Raw genomic sequence first — 20,202 nt, forward strand, 5'->3', positions numbered from 1 at the left:
TGCAACTGAAGGTGAAGATTGGCGACGTAGCTGCATATTCTTTACTCATATGAAGGTTGGAGAACGCACTGCTCAGATTATTGGCAGTTGCGTTAATGTAGTTTCTGAAAGAAATGTGCAGAAGGCCAATCTAAAGTGTGAAAAGCATCCTCTACCTTACAAGGTTGCTCTGCTGAATGGCAACAAATTACGAGTAAATAAAAGGTGTTATGTTCCTTTACAACTCCAACACTATGCTGAAGAGGTTTGGTGCGACATCATCCCAATGCAAATGACTAATGTGTTATTTGGAAGACCCTAGTTATATGACAACGATGCTGCTATTTATGGAAGAAAAAATCATTGTGTATTTCAACACAAGGGACAGCAGATCATTCTAAATCCTCTTAATCTACCCTCCGAGATGCACAAACGACAAATTATGTGCACCAACCAGAAGGGGATAGATTGTGAAAGTAAAGTCTTAGCTGTACCAAAAAAGGAATTTGAGCAAACCAGCCATGATTCAAGTCTGATCCTAGCCGTGGTTACACAATAAGTTGCTGCCCAGCATGAGGGCAAGTTCGCACAGCCCATCAAGGAGTTATTGCATGATTTTTCTGATGAAATGTCAAAGGAGCTGCCAAACGAGTTACCCCCACTGAGAAATATTCAACATATAATTAGTTTGGTGCCTGGTTCTATTTTACCAAATCTACCAACCTACAGAATGAGTCCTACAGAGCATGATGAGCTCAAGAAGCAAGTCGGAGAGCTGCTCCAAAAGGGTTTCATTCAAGAGAGCCTAAGTCCTTATGATGATACAGCAGGAAATGAAAAGGTGATTCCACGGGAGAACAATGACCTTCAAGATGTTGTTCTTGAAGAGGTAGAGCCCGTGTCTCAAGCATTAGATGAGAAGGTTGCTAACACTAAAGACTCTAATGACAAGACATTCACAGTTGTTGTTGATTCAAAAAAGGAACACATAGAGTTTGTTATGCCACCATGGTCCTTCGAAGAGAGAGCTCCACGCCTTGAAGATTTTATTCCTAATGTCCCTGCCTCACCAGAATTTTGTTTGGGAATGGTTAAAGCTACTAGTCACAAGTTGTTTCCCCCTCATCACTGCAAAATTTGAGGACGAATTTTTTCAAGCTGGGGAGAGTTGATGCAGATTTATCACCAAATTGGGCTTCTTTTATTAGGAATAAGTCTAGGGTTGGAATGTATAAGTATATATATGTTGGGTCTTTGATCCCAAGGGTTTTTATGCAATATGCCACTTTTATGGGCCTAAAGTTGGGGTACTTGAGTTGCATACGGGATTAGCCCTATAGTTAGTTTATTTTCATGTTTTAATGTTTTAAATTGAACTGGCCCAAAGCTGGTTTGAACCAATGGCTCAATTTAAGTGATTTATTAGTTTTTCTTTTTTAGTTGTTTAGTTGGTCTGGATTTAGGACTCTATTTTGAGTCTATTTCAGTTTCCTAATCAATTTAAGTTACCTAACAAGTTAGGGATAGGATTAGGCCTTTCCTTTTTAGTGTCTAAGTCTATTTTCGAGTCTTCTATATAAGCTTGTAAGAGAGGTCAACATTGAATACGAATTTGATTAATAAAAATTAACTTTATGCTTACTGCCATTGCTGCTGCTCCTTGTGAGATTGCATCCTTGTGAGTTTATCAAGGTGGACGGGTACGAGGACTACTGCGACTTCTTGCATCGTGAAGATTGGGAGGTTTTCTCACAATTGCTCAAGCTACTGTTGTTGGGGATCTCTTCAAACCAGTAAGCTATTTTAATTTCAGTTATTCCCTTCTACTTCTCATCCTATAACCTAAACCTAACTTCCTCATCAATCCAATCAGATCATTAAACCAGCCTTCCATCCCCCTCCATTAAACCTGCAACAAGTAAGAAGTTCTGCAACTATTCTTCTTCCTTCGAGAAGGTCACATACAAGGTGATTTTTGAGATCTACCAAACCAGCCATCCGATTGAACTCAGATTTTCACCATACCTCTATTAACCCTAATTTGGGAAGTGATTCAAATTTGACCTAATTCCTGTGGCCTGATTTGTATATTTCTCATATTTCCCATTCTGCCCCTACCTCCATTAAAGCACAGTTTCAGACCTTCAACCATACTCGATTCTGACTTCATGCTCAGAATAAGTAGTTGATTTCATGACATGTTAATTCTGAAATTAGTAACATAATCATATCTCTTAACCCTAGTTCCAATACCCTATTTACCATAATACCCTCACTCCTACCCTAACTAGGATTCCTCCATAACTTCAAATCTATCTATCAGTTTCAAACCAAACTTTCAGCATACATCCCTCACATCATTATTGACACTTGATCCAAGTTTCATCAGACCACCACCATCCTAAACCCTAAAATCCCCTTCTCCTACCTCCATTAGGAATTGTCTCAAATAACCTTATCTTGCTGCCCAACTCACCTAACCTACTTCCATTCACTCAACATCATAAAACCTATACCATTAGACTTCCCTACATATAAGACAACCCTAACCTAAACCTAACTTTAACCCTAATTTTGACCTAAAACTCAAGTTTCACCCATTCGGATGACCGGTTCAGATCAGATCCTGGTTGAACTGGCTCCGAATAGGTCTCCTACCTATCTAGGACTACATTAGGTCATCAAGTCCTGATTGATGATGGTGCCTCCACTAGATTATGGCTGGACCATTGGCACCCCCAGGGAGTCCTCCATTTGGTAGTTGCCAGAGCTATTTACAGTCCAGGTTATGAAAGGATGGATATTGTTTCAGACATTATTCAGCATGATGACTGGACTCCTCGCCCCCTCCTCCTCCACCCAGCTGTTTATTCTCTAGTTTGCTCTATCGGACATCCCCAAAAGGCCCAGAGGTGCTAGTGATATTGTTTCTTGGTCTGCCTCTTCTTTAGGGCTATTCAGCTCTAAGTCAGCTTGGGATCTAATTCGAGCTCGTGGACTTGTTTCTTGGTGCAACTTGGTCTGGTTCAAGACCCACATTCCCCGACACAGCTTCACTACGTGGCAGACCCTTTCTTACTGTTTCCCAACACAATCCTTTTCAAAATACTCACTCCTCTTAAATAACCTTAGTTGGAATGCCAATGATGTCGTCGGCCACCTTTTCCTCGGCTGCCCGTTCTCTATGATTTGGAACGGTCTCCTTTCTAGATGTTGGCACCAAAGAAGAAGGATTTTTCCATTCCAGCACGAATGAGTTTGGGAGGACATGACCTTTGCTGGTAACTCAGTTTGTGATCATGTGGATAAGCTTTCTTTTGGAGCCGCTATTTATCACAATTGGATGACACGCAACCTCAAAAGATGGACCTCCAAATCCAGATCTTTCCAGCAGATTTGGCACACTATTGTCTTGGTTGTCAGAAACAAGTTATTTGTGGACCCGGCTCCCAGAAATAGGCTTATTGTTGCCTCTTGGTACCTCCTCCACTTGTTATAGTGTGGGTACGGTTTTTTCTTTTCTTTTCTCCCCCACCCCCCTTTTCTCGAAGGCGAGGGACCTCCCCCACTCATTATAGTATGGGTAGGGTTTTGTTTTGTTGTTTTCTTTTCGTTTCTCCCCCCCTTCTCTGAGGGGAGCCCTTGTATCTCTTTCTCCTTTTGCTAATGAATTTTTTATTTATCAAATATATATATATATATATACTTCTTAAAGCAACAATCAAAATTAGAGAGAGCAGTGCCCTCAGATTCTAGTAATGCCTAGAGTTCCTAGTCAGGGTAAAACAGTGGGGTACAATCACAATTATAGAAAGTCTAAAAGAACTTGGGTCAAATAATAAAAATATGAGTTTCATCATGCAACGTGGAACAAAATTTATGGATGACTAAAACTGCAATGTTTTTAGTATTCTACCGTATCCACCGATACTAACCAATACGTATTGGTATGACATGTATCAGAATGATGCGATACCCAAAAAAAATGGATCAATTGTAATTTCGTCCTTTCATTGGTAGATTTTTGGTTGTGTATTTTGATGATATCTTGATTATAACATGCATCTAGATGACCACATCGACCACTTAAAACAAGTTTTGAGAGTGCTCCATATAGAGAAGTTGAGTATTAATCTCAAGAAATGCTCCTTCATGCTGCCCAAGGTTATATTCCTTGGTTATATTGTCTCTTCACGAGGTTTCAAAGCTGATCCAGACAAGATCAAGAGTATTACTGATTGGTCTACATCGAAGACATTCACTGAAGTCCGTAGCTTCTCCGGTCTAGCTTCATTTTACAGACATTTCATTTGGAAATTTAGTGCAATCATGGCACCCATCACCAAATGTTCTAAGCAGCATAAGGGTAAGTTTGAATGGAGCAAAGGCCTTTGATCTTATCAAGAAGATGATGACAGAGGCTCCGGTATTACACTTACCAGACTTTGACCTTGTATTTGAGGTGGCGACTGACGCCTCGCATATTGGTTTGGGGGGTGTATTGATGCAAGGTGGACACCCTATCGCTTTCTATAGAGAAAAACTTAATGAAGTCAGGCAACGTTATTCGATGTTTGCACTTATCATTGATGACTTAACCAGAGGCATACAAGATGGTCCCATTGGTGTATGATCTTTGTTGATGATATTGTATCGACAGAAGAGACAAAAGCAAGGATTAATGAAAGTAGAACTATGGAGATCAACCTTGGAATTAAAAGGTCTAGGTATAAGTAGACCTAAAACCAAAAATATGGTGTGTAACTTCAGCAACTCTCAGACAGAAAATGAGATCGTGAATATTGGTGAGAGGGAGGTCCCGCAAATTAATCACTTCAGATATTTGGGATCAATCGTAAATAAGACGGGCAAGATAGAAGACAACATTACCCAGAGGACTAAAATAGGATGGATGAAGTTGAGAAGTACGTCCGGAGTTCTGTGTGATCGTTGTATCCATAGTTGTCAAGGCGTAGCCTAGTGATGCAGATTCATCATCAAATAGGGCTTGTTTCATTGGGAATAAGTGTAGGGTTGGGATATATATATGTTGGGCCTTTGTTCCCAAGGGTTTTTTATGTATTAGGCCACTTTAGTGGGCCTGAAATAGGGGTATATAGGTTGCATACGGGATTAGCCCAATACTTAGTTTTTATTTTGTGTTTTTAATTGAACCGGTTTAAATTGGTTGCATCCAATTGGTTCAATTGGTCTAATTTAAGTGAAGTGGTCCTATTGGCTAAGAGGTTCTTATATCCTATTGGCTACTAGGGAATCTTCTTTATTTTAAGTAGTTTAAGTTGTTTTAAGTCATTAGGACTCTATTTTGAATCTATTTGAGTTTCCTAGTCAGTTTAAGTTGCCTAATAGGTTAGGGATAAGGTTAGGCCATTCCTTTTTAGTGTCTAAGTCTATTTTTGAGTCTTCTATATAAGTTTGTAAGGGAGGCCAGCATTGTACACGAATTTGATTAATGAAAAGCTTTTGTTTGCTGCCATAGCTGCTGCTCTGCTCTGTTGAGTGAACCTTGTGAGTAATATCAAGGCTACCTTGTGGGTAATATCAAGGTGAAGGGATTGGTGGACTCCGATCGACTCCTTGCATCTTGTAGATCGGGAGGTCCTTCTTCTAGTTCTTTAAAGCTGCTACCATTGAAGATTTAATCTTTCAAGTAAGTAGTTTATTAATTCAGCATTTAACCTTCTTCTTCTAATCCTCTAACCTAAGCTCCATCTACTCCTATTATCATCCCTTCCATTAATCCATAGATCCATTAGAACCCTAAAACCTGCAACACACTTCTGTCCAGAACTGCAGAATTTTGTAACTCATCCAAACCCTAACTTCTTTATACCAAAATCACCCCCTAGACCTGCCCATTAATACCCTATAAACCTCTTTCCTAAAATCTGTCCCTAAACCCTAGATCTTACAAACAGTCCATTTTCATAAGGCATCCTACCCAAAACCCTAGAATTCCAACCTCAACCAAATTTGATCCAACTTATACCATTAGACTCATAAAATTCTGCACATCATTACCAAATAAAACCCTAAGTCGAAACCCTAACCATAACCCTAATTCTGCCCTAATTAGCCTAAGCTGTCCCAATCGGCCAGCCTTGTTAAGAGATCCTATTACCCTGGTTCCTAGTGGGATTACTCCTACCTAGGACTACATTACCTAGACACCACTTAGGAGTCCAGCGGATCTCTAGCGGCCTAGGCGACTGCCGCCACAATATAAGGCGCCTTGCACTGGTTTAATTAGTATCGGACCATGTTCTGGTACTTATTTATGCCAAATATCATTTACTTAGGATATTATTCATAAATAAGCAAACACCCCCCCCCCTTTATTTGAATCCCATAAAAATGGTTAAAAAATAAAATTCCAAGATGATAAAAAGTCAACCCACCGGTTCAAGAACAAAAACAGGATTTTTTATGATAGGTGAAATTTTCAACTTTCTAATGCTGAGTTTTTTCTCAAATTTAAAAATTCCATAAATCTTAATATGGAAAAATATTGCTAAAAACCCAAAGTACTGGTAAAATATTCATTGTTTTGATATTTAAAAAATATTTGCATTCAGAGTGATTTTGACAGCATTCACGCACACTAAGGTTTGATCGGAACATAACTCCTTCAATACAAATAAGATTTAAGCAATATTGGATTGTTGAAGCTGGTTTTGTGTTCTACCTAATACAAAAAATTCTCATGTAAAAATAAAATCATTTGATCAATCAAACTTCTAGAGAACAAGAACATTTTTCTAAATCGACAGTAATTTAATTACTTATTGATAAGATTATATTTTCTAATAACAGTATAAACTAAATGTATGTTTTGATTGTTTCAAGCTTCCAATAGCTTGCTTCTTCAATTTCGTTGTCTTCTAGTTCTATATTGATTTTTATGACTTTATGCGGCTTAATATTAATTTTTTATTGCTTAATGTAACTTAATGTTGATTTTTTATGACTAGATGTGGCTTAATGTTGATTTTTTATGATATAAGGTAAATATTGTAGCACACTAAATAATATTAGAAAATAAGGGGAGAAAAAAACCACTACCTCCACCGCCTTAGGTCGCCTTGCCGCTTTGACAACTATAGTTGTATCCCTTTAAAGCTTAAAGGAAAAAGTTCAAAATCAGAGTTGGGAGAATGATGTGACTCTTCATAAATGACAAAGGTCTACTTTATTTATAATGTAGTTACAACCCTAAAAGGGTAAAAAAGGTTTAAAAGAAAAAGGGAAATAAAATAAAACCTTAATGTAACCTAATGTAAGGTGCCAATATTCCAATCCTACGGTTCTCAACACTCCCCCCTCAAGTTGGTGCAAATATATCGTACATGCCCACCTTGGAGACCAGTGGATGAAACACCATACAATTCAAACCCTTTGTAAATACATCAGCAAGTTGATTAACAGAACTAACAATAAGTACACAGATGATTCCTTGCTCAAGCTTCTCTTTGATGAAGTGTATGTCGATCTCAACGTGTTTTGTCCTATCATGCTAGAGCGCATAGGATCTTCAGAAGTAACTCCCAAATCACTCAATAATCCCTTAAGCCACATGAGTTCACAAATCTCTAGGACCATGGCATGATACTCTGCTTCAACACTAGACTGTAATATAACTGATTGTTTCTTGCTTCGCCATGTAACAAGGTTACCACCAAGGAAAGAACAATAACCAGAACTAGATATCCGATCATCAACAGGCGCAGTCCAATTGGCATCAGTAAATGCCCCTAGCCTTAAGTTCCCATTAGAAGAGAAGAGAAGACCTTTCCCAGGGGCAGACTTCAAATACGTATACGGTGCACTGCATCAAGATGAGACATCTTGGGATAATGGAGAAACCGACTAACAATGCCCACAACATAGGCAATATCGGGTCTAGTATGAGAGAAGCAAATAAGCCCACCAACGAGCCTCTGGTACTATTCTCTGTCAACCAGATCACCCATGGCACTACACAGCTGGTGATAAATCTCAATAGGGGAGTCTGCATGCTTACATCCTAGCATTCTTGTTTCATCGAGAAGCTACAAGACGTAGGTCCGTTGGAAAATGAAAATGCCCTTGTTTGACCTTGCAACTTCAATCCCAAGAAAGTACTGAAGAGGTCCTAGATCCTTTGTTTCAAAATCCTTTGTTAACCGAGATTTCAACATCGTTGTTCCTAGTACTCACTATATCATCTACATATACAATGAGGGTTGTAATTTGGGTACCATTTTTCTTCACAAACAAGGTATGATCAGCTTGGCTTTGTTGATATCCAAACAATGCCCTAGGAGATTGTTTGAGTCCATAAAAAGACTTTTGCAATCTGCTAACACGGCCAGTAGTAGATGGGGAAGCAAAGCCTGGAGGTAAATCCATGTAGACTTCTTCAAGAGCTCCATTTAAGAAGGCATTCCTGACATCCAATTGTTAAAGGTTCAATCCCAGATTGGAAGCACATGACAACAATGCCCTAACAGAATTCATTTTTTTCCACAGGTGCAAAGGTTTCTTGATAATCTATCTCATAGGTTTGAGTGAAGCCCTTGGAAACCAAACCTACCTTTTACCTCTCAATAGTGCCATCATCCCTTTGCTTGATTGTTAACACCCACTAGCATCCAACCAGCTTCTTCCCTTCAGGGTGAGGGGCAAGTTCCCAGGTACCATTTTTGTACAAGGCCTACATTTCTTCTGACATGGCAGCCTTTCACTTCAGATCTTTGATGGCTTCTTTCCAGTCCTGTGGAATAGACACAGAAGACAAGGAAGAAACAAAGGCCCGATAGGAGGGAGATAAAGATTTATAAGAGACAAACTACGAAATGGGATGTTGGGTACAAGAACAAACGCCTTTTCTAATAGCAATGGTACGGTCATCAAGCATAGGGTTAGCAAGATTAGTTACATCATCAGAAGTAGGAGAGATATTACCCGATGGTGGAGGCGTCGCAGTGGGTAATGGTTGGTCGTTCATGATACCATTTTTTAGCATCTACACCAAGTATAGGTTATCATTTCCGGATCAGGAACAAAGTGACCAATGTCTCCCCCTCATCACTGGTACTGTTAATCATAGGCTCCCCTAAGCTCCACCTGAATAGGAAGACTATCAATAACCATAGGGACTGCTGGAAACGGCAGCTCTTCCTCAAGACTCTCCCCCTGAAGAGGTGTCGTAAAATATGGTTAAGACTCATGGAAGGTGACATCCATAGTGACATAGAGACGGCGAAAAGGAGGACGATAATAGCTGTAACCCTTTTGATAGGCTGAATAACCAAGGAAAATACACCGAAGAGCCCGCGAAGCGGAAGAATTATGAGTAAAGTGGATATTTATACCATTATCAGTTCTAAGAACCCTAATAGTGGCATTAAATTGAGTGCGAAGCATAGAATGGAAAGATTAAAAGCAAGAAAATGCATCAGATTTTTTATGTAGAAGGTAGAAGACCCATGTGAGATGTGTGCAATTGTCAATAAATGTAATGAACTAACGAAAACCATTACAATCAACAGTCCTAGAAGGACCCCATATATCATAATGAATAATGGACAAGGGAACATTACTTTTACCATCACTAACAGGATAAGAATTTCTAGTGTGTTTTCCAAACCACAAACTTTAACTAAGTCCGAAAACATAGAACGTAAAAAATGAAAAGAAGGGTGTCCCAATGAAGCTTTGTCAATGCGCTATCAAACGGAGGGTGTGAGCTGAAGATGGAAGTAGTACTGTCGGGGTAGAGTCCAAGTAATAGACACCATCACGTATCCGATCATTACCAAATCGTTGTACCCATCCCCCCCATCCTGAAACAAGCAATGAGTAGAAAAAAAGTGAACAAAACAATTCAACACACTGGTTAAACGGTCAATGAATAATAAGTTTGCACATATTTTTGGGACATGTAAAACAGAAGAAAGAGAAAGATGTGATGAACACAAGACTGAACCTTCACCGGAGATGGAGGACATAGACCCATCGGCAACACGTCCCGGCCAAAGCAAGGACAATAGGTACGGAAAACCTCCAAGTTACTAGTCATGTGGTCAATAGCACCAGAGTCAATCAACCAAAAGGGACTCGTAGAAGAGACAAGGAAATAACCTAATTAAGCAAGGTTGGAGACGGGAGAAGAGGAAGAATCAGTGGTTAGTTGTGTCACCAATTTTTAGATGGCAACCATCTAATCCAAGGAGAAGTGTTCCGTAATAAAAGGCCCAAGGCAAGTGTCAGGTGCTTTAGAGAGATGAGCAAGGGAACGAATGCTGCCCTATTTAGGATGGCGCCCACCCTTAGGATGCCAATGGAGCTTCCAACAAGTCTCTCATGTGTGACAAGGGCAACCACAATTATCAGACTTCACGGGTTCCCGTGCAGAAGGAAGAACCTTGGAGAGATCTACAATGCCAGATGCAGATGGTGTAGTAACCAAGGCAGATCGAACGGGAACAACGTGAGGCATCATAACAGTCCGGCGGTATTCTTCGGACTGAACCAAATTATACGTCTAAAGAAGTGCAGGGAATGTATCATGCCCTAATATCTGGACCCGAGCTTGGTCATATTCCGAATTCAGGCCTGTCAGAAAGTCATACACACATTCCATCTCCCTTTCCTTTTGAAATGTACCAACATCATCAGGGTGGACCATACGAATGGGATGATAGAAGTCTAATTGTTGCAAGAAAGTGGTCAAAACATAATAGTAGGCAGTAAGAAATAGCTCCTTTCGAGTAGTAATACGAGCCTGACGCCGTATCTCATAGATTTGGGCAAAATTGCTTGCCTGTGAATAGGTCTGGCGAATTGCATCCCGTAGCTCCTTGGCATAATTAAAGAAAACAAAGTTGAGAATAACAAGGGGCACCATCGAATTGAGCAGGAAGGAAATAACCAGCACATCATTAGACAACCACGTTGAGGCGGCAGTAGGATCCGTTAGCTTTGGAGTGCCTCCTGTAATGAGGCTAGAGTAGTTGTGTCCTCAGAGTGTGAGAAGACATGCCCAGGACCAGGTAAGGTAGTTCTGACCATTTTAATTGATGGGGCCAGGTTGGAGAGTATGATGCCCAACGTTACTCCAGCGACTAAGTGAGTGCCCCTCAGTTGTACTTGTGGAGGATGGACCAATGGACATAGCACTAGTAGGATCATCATCCATAGTATCCAAGGGAGTGGACGATCACTTGATAACCAGAGAGAGGGCAACAAAAAAGGCACGGCGACCTAGGCAAGTTACGGAAGCACAGGCAAAAGGGACCGACAAACAGGCATGGCGACCTACGAGGTCGCGGCGTAAGGAGTCGGGGAAGAAGGAACAACGACCGGCTGGTCGCAGTGGTGGCGAGCGGAGACAACGTCGGTGGCTAAGGGTGCTAGCGGAAGATGCACGGCGACCTGCAAGTCGTGGTAGTGGTAATATGGCTTCCCTCCCCCAATAGAATTTTTAACTCTAGCTCAGCTTGGAACTTTGTTAGACTGCATGGCCCCTCAGTCCCTTGGCACAATTTAGTTTGGTTCAAAGGCCATATTCCTCAACACTCCTTCAATGTCTAGCGAACCCTTAACCTTTTTCTCCCCACACATTCATTTCTCCTTCTCTGCCACATCCCCTGTCTCTCCTTCATGTATACTTTCCTAGAATGGTGTTGAGGACGTTGATCACCTCTTTTTTCTTACCCCCTAGCCTCCACTATTTGGAAGAAAACCCTAGATTCCATTTGGCCCCATAGTAGACGTCTCCTATCTTTCGCTTGGGAGAGGCGATGGCTAGATATGTCCTTTTCAGGTAGCTCTATCTGTGATATCGCCGGCAAGCTTGTGTTTGGGGCTGCCATCTCTCAAAATTTGGATGGAGCGGAATCTTCAAAGATGGACCTCCAAATATTGACTTGATTTGGAAAGGCATCTTTTTCGATGTCAACTCTAGGCTTCATATGCTTCCCCATGGCTCTCTTACTGATTCCCTAAAGAACACGCATATTGTTGTTACCTGGGGCATAGATTCTTCTCTTTTGCAGTCCCCTAGCCCGGCCTCCTAGGCCTTATGGCTTGTATAGCTTCCCCACCACCTTTTCCCTGTGTATTCCCCTTCCCCTTTTTCCCCTCCCCTTTGGGGTTTTGGTATTGAATTTTTATTCACCAAAAAAAAAGAAGGAAAAATGCTCAAAAATGAAAATTTATGTGCATTAATGGCCGATTCTAAATTGGGCTTTGAGAATTGGCAATAATCGGAATCGGGGTTAACCAAATCCAATCGGCCAATTCCATCGAATCTGATTTGATTGCTAAATCCATTCTGTAATCAACAATCAGGAAAATAGACACAAGCACAAAAAGGGGGTTAATGCAGGCCCAATTCATAAGCAAGACTGGGTTAGGCTGGGTTGGGATTAATTGGGTTTATTTACTGTAATGGGCTGAATTATGAGGCTCAATAGTAGGGGGCACACAAAATTATTATCACATTTTACTTGTCCCATGTTGGTCATAGTTGGATAGGGATTATCTTATATTTTATTCCTAAGTCGTTAGTCTTTGAGTTAGTTGTCGAGTTAGGAAAGTCTTAGCAGTTAAGTTAATCTAGGAGATTTCCTTTTATCCATAAGTTAATCTAGGAGACTTCCTTTTATCCACCCCAAGCTTTATATTTATAATGATCAAAACATTACATGGACAGAATTGTCCTAACATACTAGAAAGCATAATAAAGAGCAACAAAGAGGTAAAAAAGTCCAGAATACCCCCATGGTATTCTAGCCCAGACAATCCAACACTCCCCCTTAAGTTGGTGCATAAATATCACACATGCCCAACTTGACTAGAATAGGATGAAACACCTTGTTACTCAACCCTTTAGTGAATACATCGGTTATCTGATCAGCAGACTTCACAAAAGGAACACAGATAAGTTCGGCTTTGAGCTTCTCCTTGATGAAATGTCGACCAACCTCCACATGCTTAGTATGATCGTGTTGGACAAGGTTATGAGCAATGCTAATGGCCACTTTATCATCACAATATAGCATCATGGGAAGATGGACAGCAACACCAATATGCTGCAACAATCCTCTAAGCCACTAAAGTTCACAGATTCCTTGTGCCATGGCACGAACTCTGCTTCAACACTGGACCTTGCCACAACAGTTTGCTTCTTGCTACGCCATGTGACAAGGTTTCCACCCACAAAAGAACAATATCCATAAATGGATTTTCTGTCAGTAGAGTCGGCCCAATCAGCATCAGTATAAACTTCAACTTTTAGATGACTACTGGAAGATAAAAGTATATCCATTTTCCTGGAGCAGACTTCCAATATCGCAAGATGCAAAGAACTACCTCCATATGAGAGGAATAAGGATCATGCATAAACTGGCTTACCAAACTCACGGAAATGGCTATGTCTGGTCGTGTACAAGAGAGACAAATCAACTTGCCCACTAATCGCTGATAACGACCTTTGCCAACAGGTTCACCTTCTTTCTCCCTAAGTCTTGTAGTAGCTTCCATGGGAGTATATGAAGGATGACACCCTAACAGTCCAATCTCAGACAATAGATCTAAGATATATTTTCTTTGAGAAAGAAAGATGCCCTTTGAAGATCGAGCAACCTCTATCCCTAGAAAATATTTTAGGGTTCCCAAATCCTTTATTTCAAACTCACGACCAGGGAAAAGCTTCAATTGGTTAATCTCATCACCAACATTTCCGGTTACTACAATATCATCAACATAGAATATGAGGATAGTTACCTTATCACCAACTCGTTTGATGAACAAGGTATGATCTACATTGCATTGCTTGTATTCCACAGAAACCATAGCCTTGTGAAATATACCGAATGAAGCTCTAAGTAACTGCTTCAACCCATAGAGAGCCCGCTTCAATTTACAAACCTTGCCCCTGGTAGTACCATCAGAGAAGCCTGGTGGAATGTCCATATATACCTCTTCCTCTAGTCCTCCATGGAGGAAGGCATTCTTCACATCCAACTGCTAAAGATCCCATCCAAGATTCACAGCACAAGAAAACAATACTCTTACAGTATTGAGTTTTACTACTAGTGCGAAAGTCTCCTAGTAGTCAACTCCATATGTCTGAGTAAATCCCTTTGCAACCAGACATGCCTTTTATCGATCCATTGTTCTATCTGCCTTCTGTTTGACCACAAACACCAATTTACATCCCACTGGTTTTTGCCCTGGAGGAAGAGCCACAAGATCCCACGTAACTTTTTTTTCAATGCTCTCATTTCTTCCAACATTGTTGCCTTCCACTTTCCATCTGTAGATGCTTCTTGCCAATTTTTAGGAATGGAAACAAAATAAAGAAAAGATACAAATGCACAAAAGGAAAGAGAAAGAGAACTATTTTCCATGGTCTCTCCCTGTAAAGGATTCCCCTCGGATGAAGGGGCAACAGTCAAAGGAGGCTGGACAGCAGCCAAAGTAGGTTGGACAGTAGCCACAAGAGGCTGGGCAGCAGACGGGAAGGGGGATGGAAACACTTATAACCTTTCTTGGTTGGAGAATAACCCAAAAAAACTACACCATAACCCACGAGGTTCAAGTTTGCCTGGAGATTTAGTATCTCTAGCATAAGACACAGCCAAACACTTTGGGAGAAACCACAAAGGATGAATTCCCAAGTAAAATTTCAGCTGGAGTACGGGAGTCAAGAACTCTAGAAGGTAACCTATTAATGAGATAAGCGGCAATGAGAATAGCATCCCCCAATATTGGGAGGAAACATGTCGAGCAAACATCAAGGCCCTAGCAACTTCTAAGAAGTGGCGGTTCTTCCTTTCAGCCACACCATTCTGGGCTGGGGTATCGACACAACTAGTATAGTGAATAATGTCATGATCAGCCAAGTATTTTAAAATTGAGATTCTTTATACTCAGTTCCATTATCACTTCTCAAAATTTTGAGAGTAGCCTGGAACTGAGTTTGGACCATCTTATGAAAATGCTGAAAACATGAAAAAAACTGATGTTTTGTATGCATAAGATATACCCAAGTGTTCCTAGAATGACAGTAAATAAAAGACACAAACCAATGATAACCAGAAAGAGAAGTTTTACGACTAGGGCCCCAACATCAGAATGCACCAAATGAAAACAAGAACTCCTTTTATTTAATATAAAATAAGTTGAACGTGTCTGTTTAGCCAGAACACAAGCCTCACAAAAGAAATCAGATTTATCACAATCTTTTACTAAAGCAGAAAATAAATAAGATAACATTCCTAATGGGGGTGACCTAATCTAAAGTGCCATTAGTAAAGTTTTAAAGAGACGAAGGAGTTCTGGTGCAGTGGAGGAGGTGCAGTGGGTGGAGAAAGACGACCATCATCAAGCAGCTACAATCCACCTTGCAATTTACCACATCCAATCGTCTTCCCTATCACCAGATCTTGAAAAACACAATGAGAAGGGAAAAAAGTTACTTTGCAATTAAGATCGCGAGTAAGACTACTAATAGAAAGAACGTTAGTAGCAATGTGCAAAACAGAAAACAAAATAAGAGAGAACGTGCAGTTGATGATTCCCTTGCCAAAGATGGAGCAGAGGGAACCATCGGCTACCTTGACCTTGTCTTTCCCCATAGTGGAAGAATAGCGATAGAAAAGGCTAGAGGAACTAGTCATGTGATCCGTAGCTCCAGAATCTATTATCCAAGGATGGGAAGCTATAGAAGCACAACGACCAACAAATGAAATACCTGACCGGGCAAAGCTTAAACCTAAAGGAGCAGAAAAATTGGAAGTAGAGGATGTAGTAGAGGCAGCAACAGCGGAAGACCTTACCACACGTACGAATGCCTGTAGATCATCCTGGGATAGACCAATGTCAGTAGCCGGGGCTGTAGTAACAGATTCAGAGTGATTGGCCTTATTTTTTGTCTTCTTCTTGGCAGCCTGTTTAGCTTTAAAGTCAGCTGGTTTCCCATGAAGTTTCCAACATTTTTCTTTGGTGTGGTAAGGTTTGTGACAATGCTCACAAGTAATAGTTCCTGTGGTAGAATTACCAGAGATAGATTTCCAACAGGGGCAGTAGGAGCCAAGGCAGCAGTCTGTAGGGTTGATCTCTCAATAATAGGAGGGAGTAACATAGCAGCCCAACGGTTTTCTTCAGAGGAGACCAAGGCATAGTGTTGCTCAAGTGGGGGAAAAGGAGAATGGCCCAACACTTGAACACGAATCTGGTCATACTCAACATTCAACCCTGCCAAGAAGTCATAGACCCTGATCTTGTCCACATTTTTCTTACAGGCAGCAATGTCAGCAGCTGTATTAGGGGGAAATCAGAAAAGTGGTCCAATTGCCAGAGGCTGCGCAGAGTAGCATAGTATTTAGAGACTAACAAATCTCCCTGAGTAGTATGAAGGACCTTCTTTCTGAGTTCATAAACTTGGGCATCATTGCCAAGCTGCCCGTATGTTTCCTTGCAAGCAAACCAGATCTGAGAAGCCGTATCAAGGAGAAGAAACCCATGTGCAAGGTCTGTAGTCATAGAACCAATCAAGTAGGACATGAGAACCCCATTGTTGGCAAGCCATCTAGTTTGAAGAGGACCAGGTTCAAGTGGCATAACACTGGTGCCATCAATACGGCCGGTAAGGCCACAACCAGCAATGGCAAAGGAGGCAGACCGAGACCACAGCAGGTAGTTTAAGCCATCCACTTTGTTAGAATTAGGAGGAAAATTGTGGTATTCTGATTTTCCATGGCCATCATCATGATAAAAAGTAGCAGTGGAAGTGACCGAGTCACCCATAAGTGCAGAGAAATTGTAGGGATGAGAAACCTAATAAAAAGTCCAAGATAAACTCCAGAAATTGAAGGAGAGTCCTTCTAGGATGAGGATATATGCCTCCAAAAATCAGCAGCAGCAGACAAGTTAAAACCCTACATCGATATTGTCAGGGTTTTTTAAAAACCCTGTTTTGCTGAAATCGACATAGGGGAGACTGGCCCAAAAAACAGAATGGATGAGGCTGAAACTGTAGTCGAGTGTGCCTTGATGAGTAGTGAAGCACCCTTCAAAAAATCAGAACCAATAGAAATCAACAACTCCAAGATCGATAATTGTCAGAGTTTTGAGAAAACCCAGTTTCTGTTGGAAAAATCAATCAGAGGAGCTCTTCAATACAATTGGAGATAGGAACTTATCCAGATAAGAAACCCTGCTGCCGTTCTTGGTCGTCAATGAGGGAGATTGGTTCCTTGTAGTTGAGATGGAAGCAATCCAAAAAACTTGAAGCTCCAAATATTGCAGGCAGGTTGCTTGTCCCTATCGATCAAAACTCCTCAGCATGGAATGAGGTAATAGAGGGCAGCAACTGGATCTGTAGATCACCTCATCAGTGCTGCCCTAGTGGGAGAATAAAGAACAAAGGAGATCAAGACAGAAGGAGGAGGGAAGAAGAAATCGAGAATGGAAGAACGGAAGGTCCCTAATTCAAAACCTGCTCTGATGCCTTGTTAACAGATCAGCATTAAAGAACAATAATGCTTGGATGGTCTAAGACTGACACCAAGCTTTACATTTATAATGATCAAAAACATTAGATGGACCGAATTGCCCTTACATACTAGAAAGCATAATAAAGGGCAATAAAGAGGTAAAAAGTCCAGAATACCCCCATGGCATTCTGGCCCCATACAATCCAACAATATGAAACCAACCACTCACCCCCCCCTGGTATGTGCTTTTGGAATGGAATAGAATTCCTTTTTTTTTTTTTTTTTTTGGATAAGGTTGTGTGTGACCCTGCCCATCCCCCCCTCCTCACTACCGATCTCTCTTCTCTTTCCTCCCTTCCTTCCTTCACGGTTATTCCTTTCTCCTTCATCTTAGCAATCTCCTTTTTCCTCCCTTTCCTGCCGCACCTTACTTGAAAGTTCTTCTCAGATCTGAATCTTCCCCCTCTATCTATTAAGCGGGCCCACCACCAGCAGATCCATTAATTGATCCGCACCAGGGGGAAAGGTAAATGATTAAGGCAGATAACTAAACAGAACAGTGGAAAAAGTAAACAGCTAAAGATCTCACAGGGGAAAAGAAGAAAAGCTGAAAAAATACTTTCAGGAAGATCCAAGTAACTTCTCTCATCCTTGTAACAGACAGCAGAAAACAGAAACAATCGGCAAAGACCACAGTTGAGAGTTTCCAACCTAATGAGGCAACAATGAAGCTCCAAGCCTTGCATTACACATTTTATATCTACTAAGGAAGATGAGGATCTAACATAATGACTTCATATAAACACATGCAGACAGCATAAAATACCACATACAAATGGATTATGGCATTTACCTGGCGAAGCTTTTCAAATGACTGAACATTGTTCTCCCTCCTTTGCATCTGACAGTCAAGAACAGAAAGATTTGTAATGAGAGTTTTAATTTTTGCTTCTGGCATCACTAAAATAGTAATCGATTGATTGAGAATATCATGATGCAAAGTTCACATTTCCTATTAGACAAGGAAACAAAACCATACAAATTTAACCACCTACCCTTCTTGTGTGGAGCCGGTGGGCTTTCTCCCTTGGTCTAAATACATTGTATGGATTTGTATCATTAACTGGTGGAGGGGGCTACACAGAGAAAAGAATTGGTCAGATTTAGATTAGCTGAAGCAAACAGGAAGTAACATTGTTTAAGTGGAACACAAGAGAGCCAATGGCATAAAGCCGAGTTGTTGCTGTCGTCGTCGCAAGAGAGCGAATAGTAATCAAACTTAACCATAAATCTAATCACGAGAAACTGTTAGGATTTATCGTACTTCAAGCATTTCTTAATTACTAAGAGTAGACCCTCACCAATGACACCAACAAATTCATAAATCAACATGTCGACTTAATTCCACGAAGCTGTATCCCAACTAAATGGAGTCAGCTACACGGATCCTGTTTAGCTTTATTCTAAGCTATATTTGTTGTCCTACCTAATCCATGCATATCTTTCTCACCCTTTCTCATAAAGTCATTTTAGGCTGATCCCATGCCCTTTTGGCTCCTCTAATCTGAATCAAATTACTCCTCAGCAGCACACTCAAAGTTCTACATTACATGGAACGGTGCCACCTGATACAAATTTTTCCCAGATTATTATGCATTGAAGCAACTCCTAAATTGCCTCTAAAGTGTTTATTTCTCATCTTTTATAGTTTTACTACTCATCCACCTCAACATCATCATTTCTGAACCAATTTCATTTATATTTTCTTTCTTCACTGCCCAACATTCAGCTCCATACATCACTGGCACACTGCTGATCTTATAGCTATCATATCTAATTTTCCTTCAAGTTTTAGTGAAATGCATGGATCACACAACACTCCAAAAGCACCTCTCCATTTTATAATTTATACACCCCACTTTAATTCTGTGTGATATCTCCCAATAGCTCCTCCTCCATTTACAAATTACAATTGAACCCAGGTATCTAAAATTATCACTTTTTTAGGTGTCTGACATGAAAATTTAATCTAAGAGAAGTGGAAAAGAACAAGCACTACAGACTGTAATTTTCGATAAAATAATGATGACCCAGACTACTCCCAGAGTCCCAGAACAACGAATTATAAATATTCAACCAAGACCTCGATAATTACCCCCAATAAGCAGCGCTATCCCTGAGATCCACTCTGACCAAACAGCATCTTCTTTGACGGCTCATCTGCCATAGAATTAGCCGAACTTGGCTTCCAAATGGGAGAGCAATTCAATTTCAATCTTATTTTTACTGAAGTTGCATATATTCTGTTTCTGTCCGGCCTATCTTAAAAGCCTTCTGAGTTCTGATTCTAAAGTGTTTTTACACAATTCTAATATAGCATTTATCCCTGTTTACGATTCAAACACCAAAATAATATCATTTGCAAAAAGCATACACAGAGGAACTCATCCTAAATGTGTCTAGATAACTCATCCATAATTAGCTCAAGACATGATGTTTGGCAGGTAACTATCCCTACCCTAAATATGGAATTAAGAACACTTCAAAGTTGAGGGTACAGGAAATCCTAAGCATTTCAATGCACAAATCGTGCTTGTGCATTGCAAAACTAAAATATTTTGAGAACATAAAAATATGTAGTAGAAAGCAACAGCACAAACCTGCAAGCGGCGTAAAATAGGCTTTTGCCACCGTTCTCGCTGTGGGGAAAAGGCAT

At 40.6% G+C, this 20,202-nt stretch overlaps 1 protein-coding gene across 1 annotated transcript in view; it reads right to left on the minus strand.

The window, feature by feature from the left end:
• Window positions 1-20,202, minus strand: part of LOC122639706 — a 51,288-nt gene that overhangs the window by 9,171 nt on the left and 21,915 nt on the right. Inside the window, exons 6-8 of the mRNA XM_043832618.1 lie at window positions 20,147-20,185; window positions 18,542-18,622; window positions 18,340-18,387 (exon numbers count right to left, since the gene is read on the minus strand). Coding sequence (XP_043688553.1) covers window positions 18,340-18,387; window positions 18,542-18,622; window positions 20,147-20,185 — 168 coding nt within the window. The remainder of the gene's footprint in view (window positions 1-18,339; window positions 18,388-18,541; window positions 18,623-20,146; window positions 20,186-20,202) is intronic.

Source organism: Telopea speciosissima, chromosome 9 (assembly GCF_018873765.1).
Source record: "Telopea speciosissima isolate NSW1024214 ecotype Mountain lineage chromosome 9, Tspe_v1, whole genome shotgun sequence".
Taxonomy (NCBI): domain Eukaryota; kingdom Viridiplantae; phylum Streptophyta; class Magnoliopsida; order Proteales; family Proteaceae; genus Telopea; species Telopea speciosissima.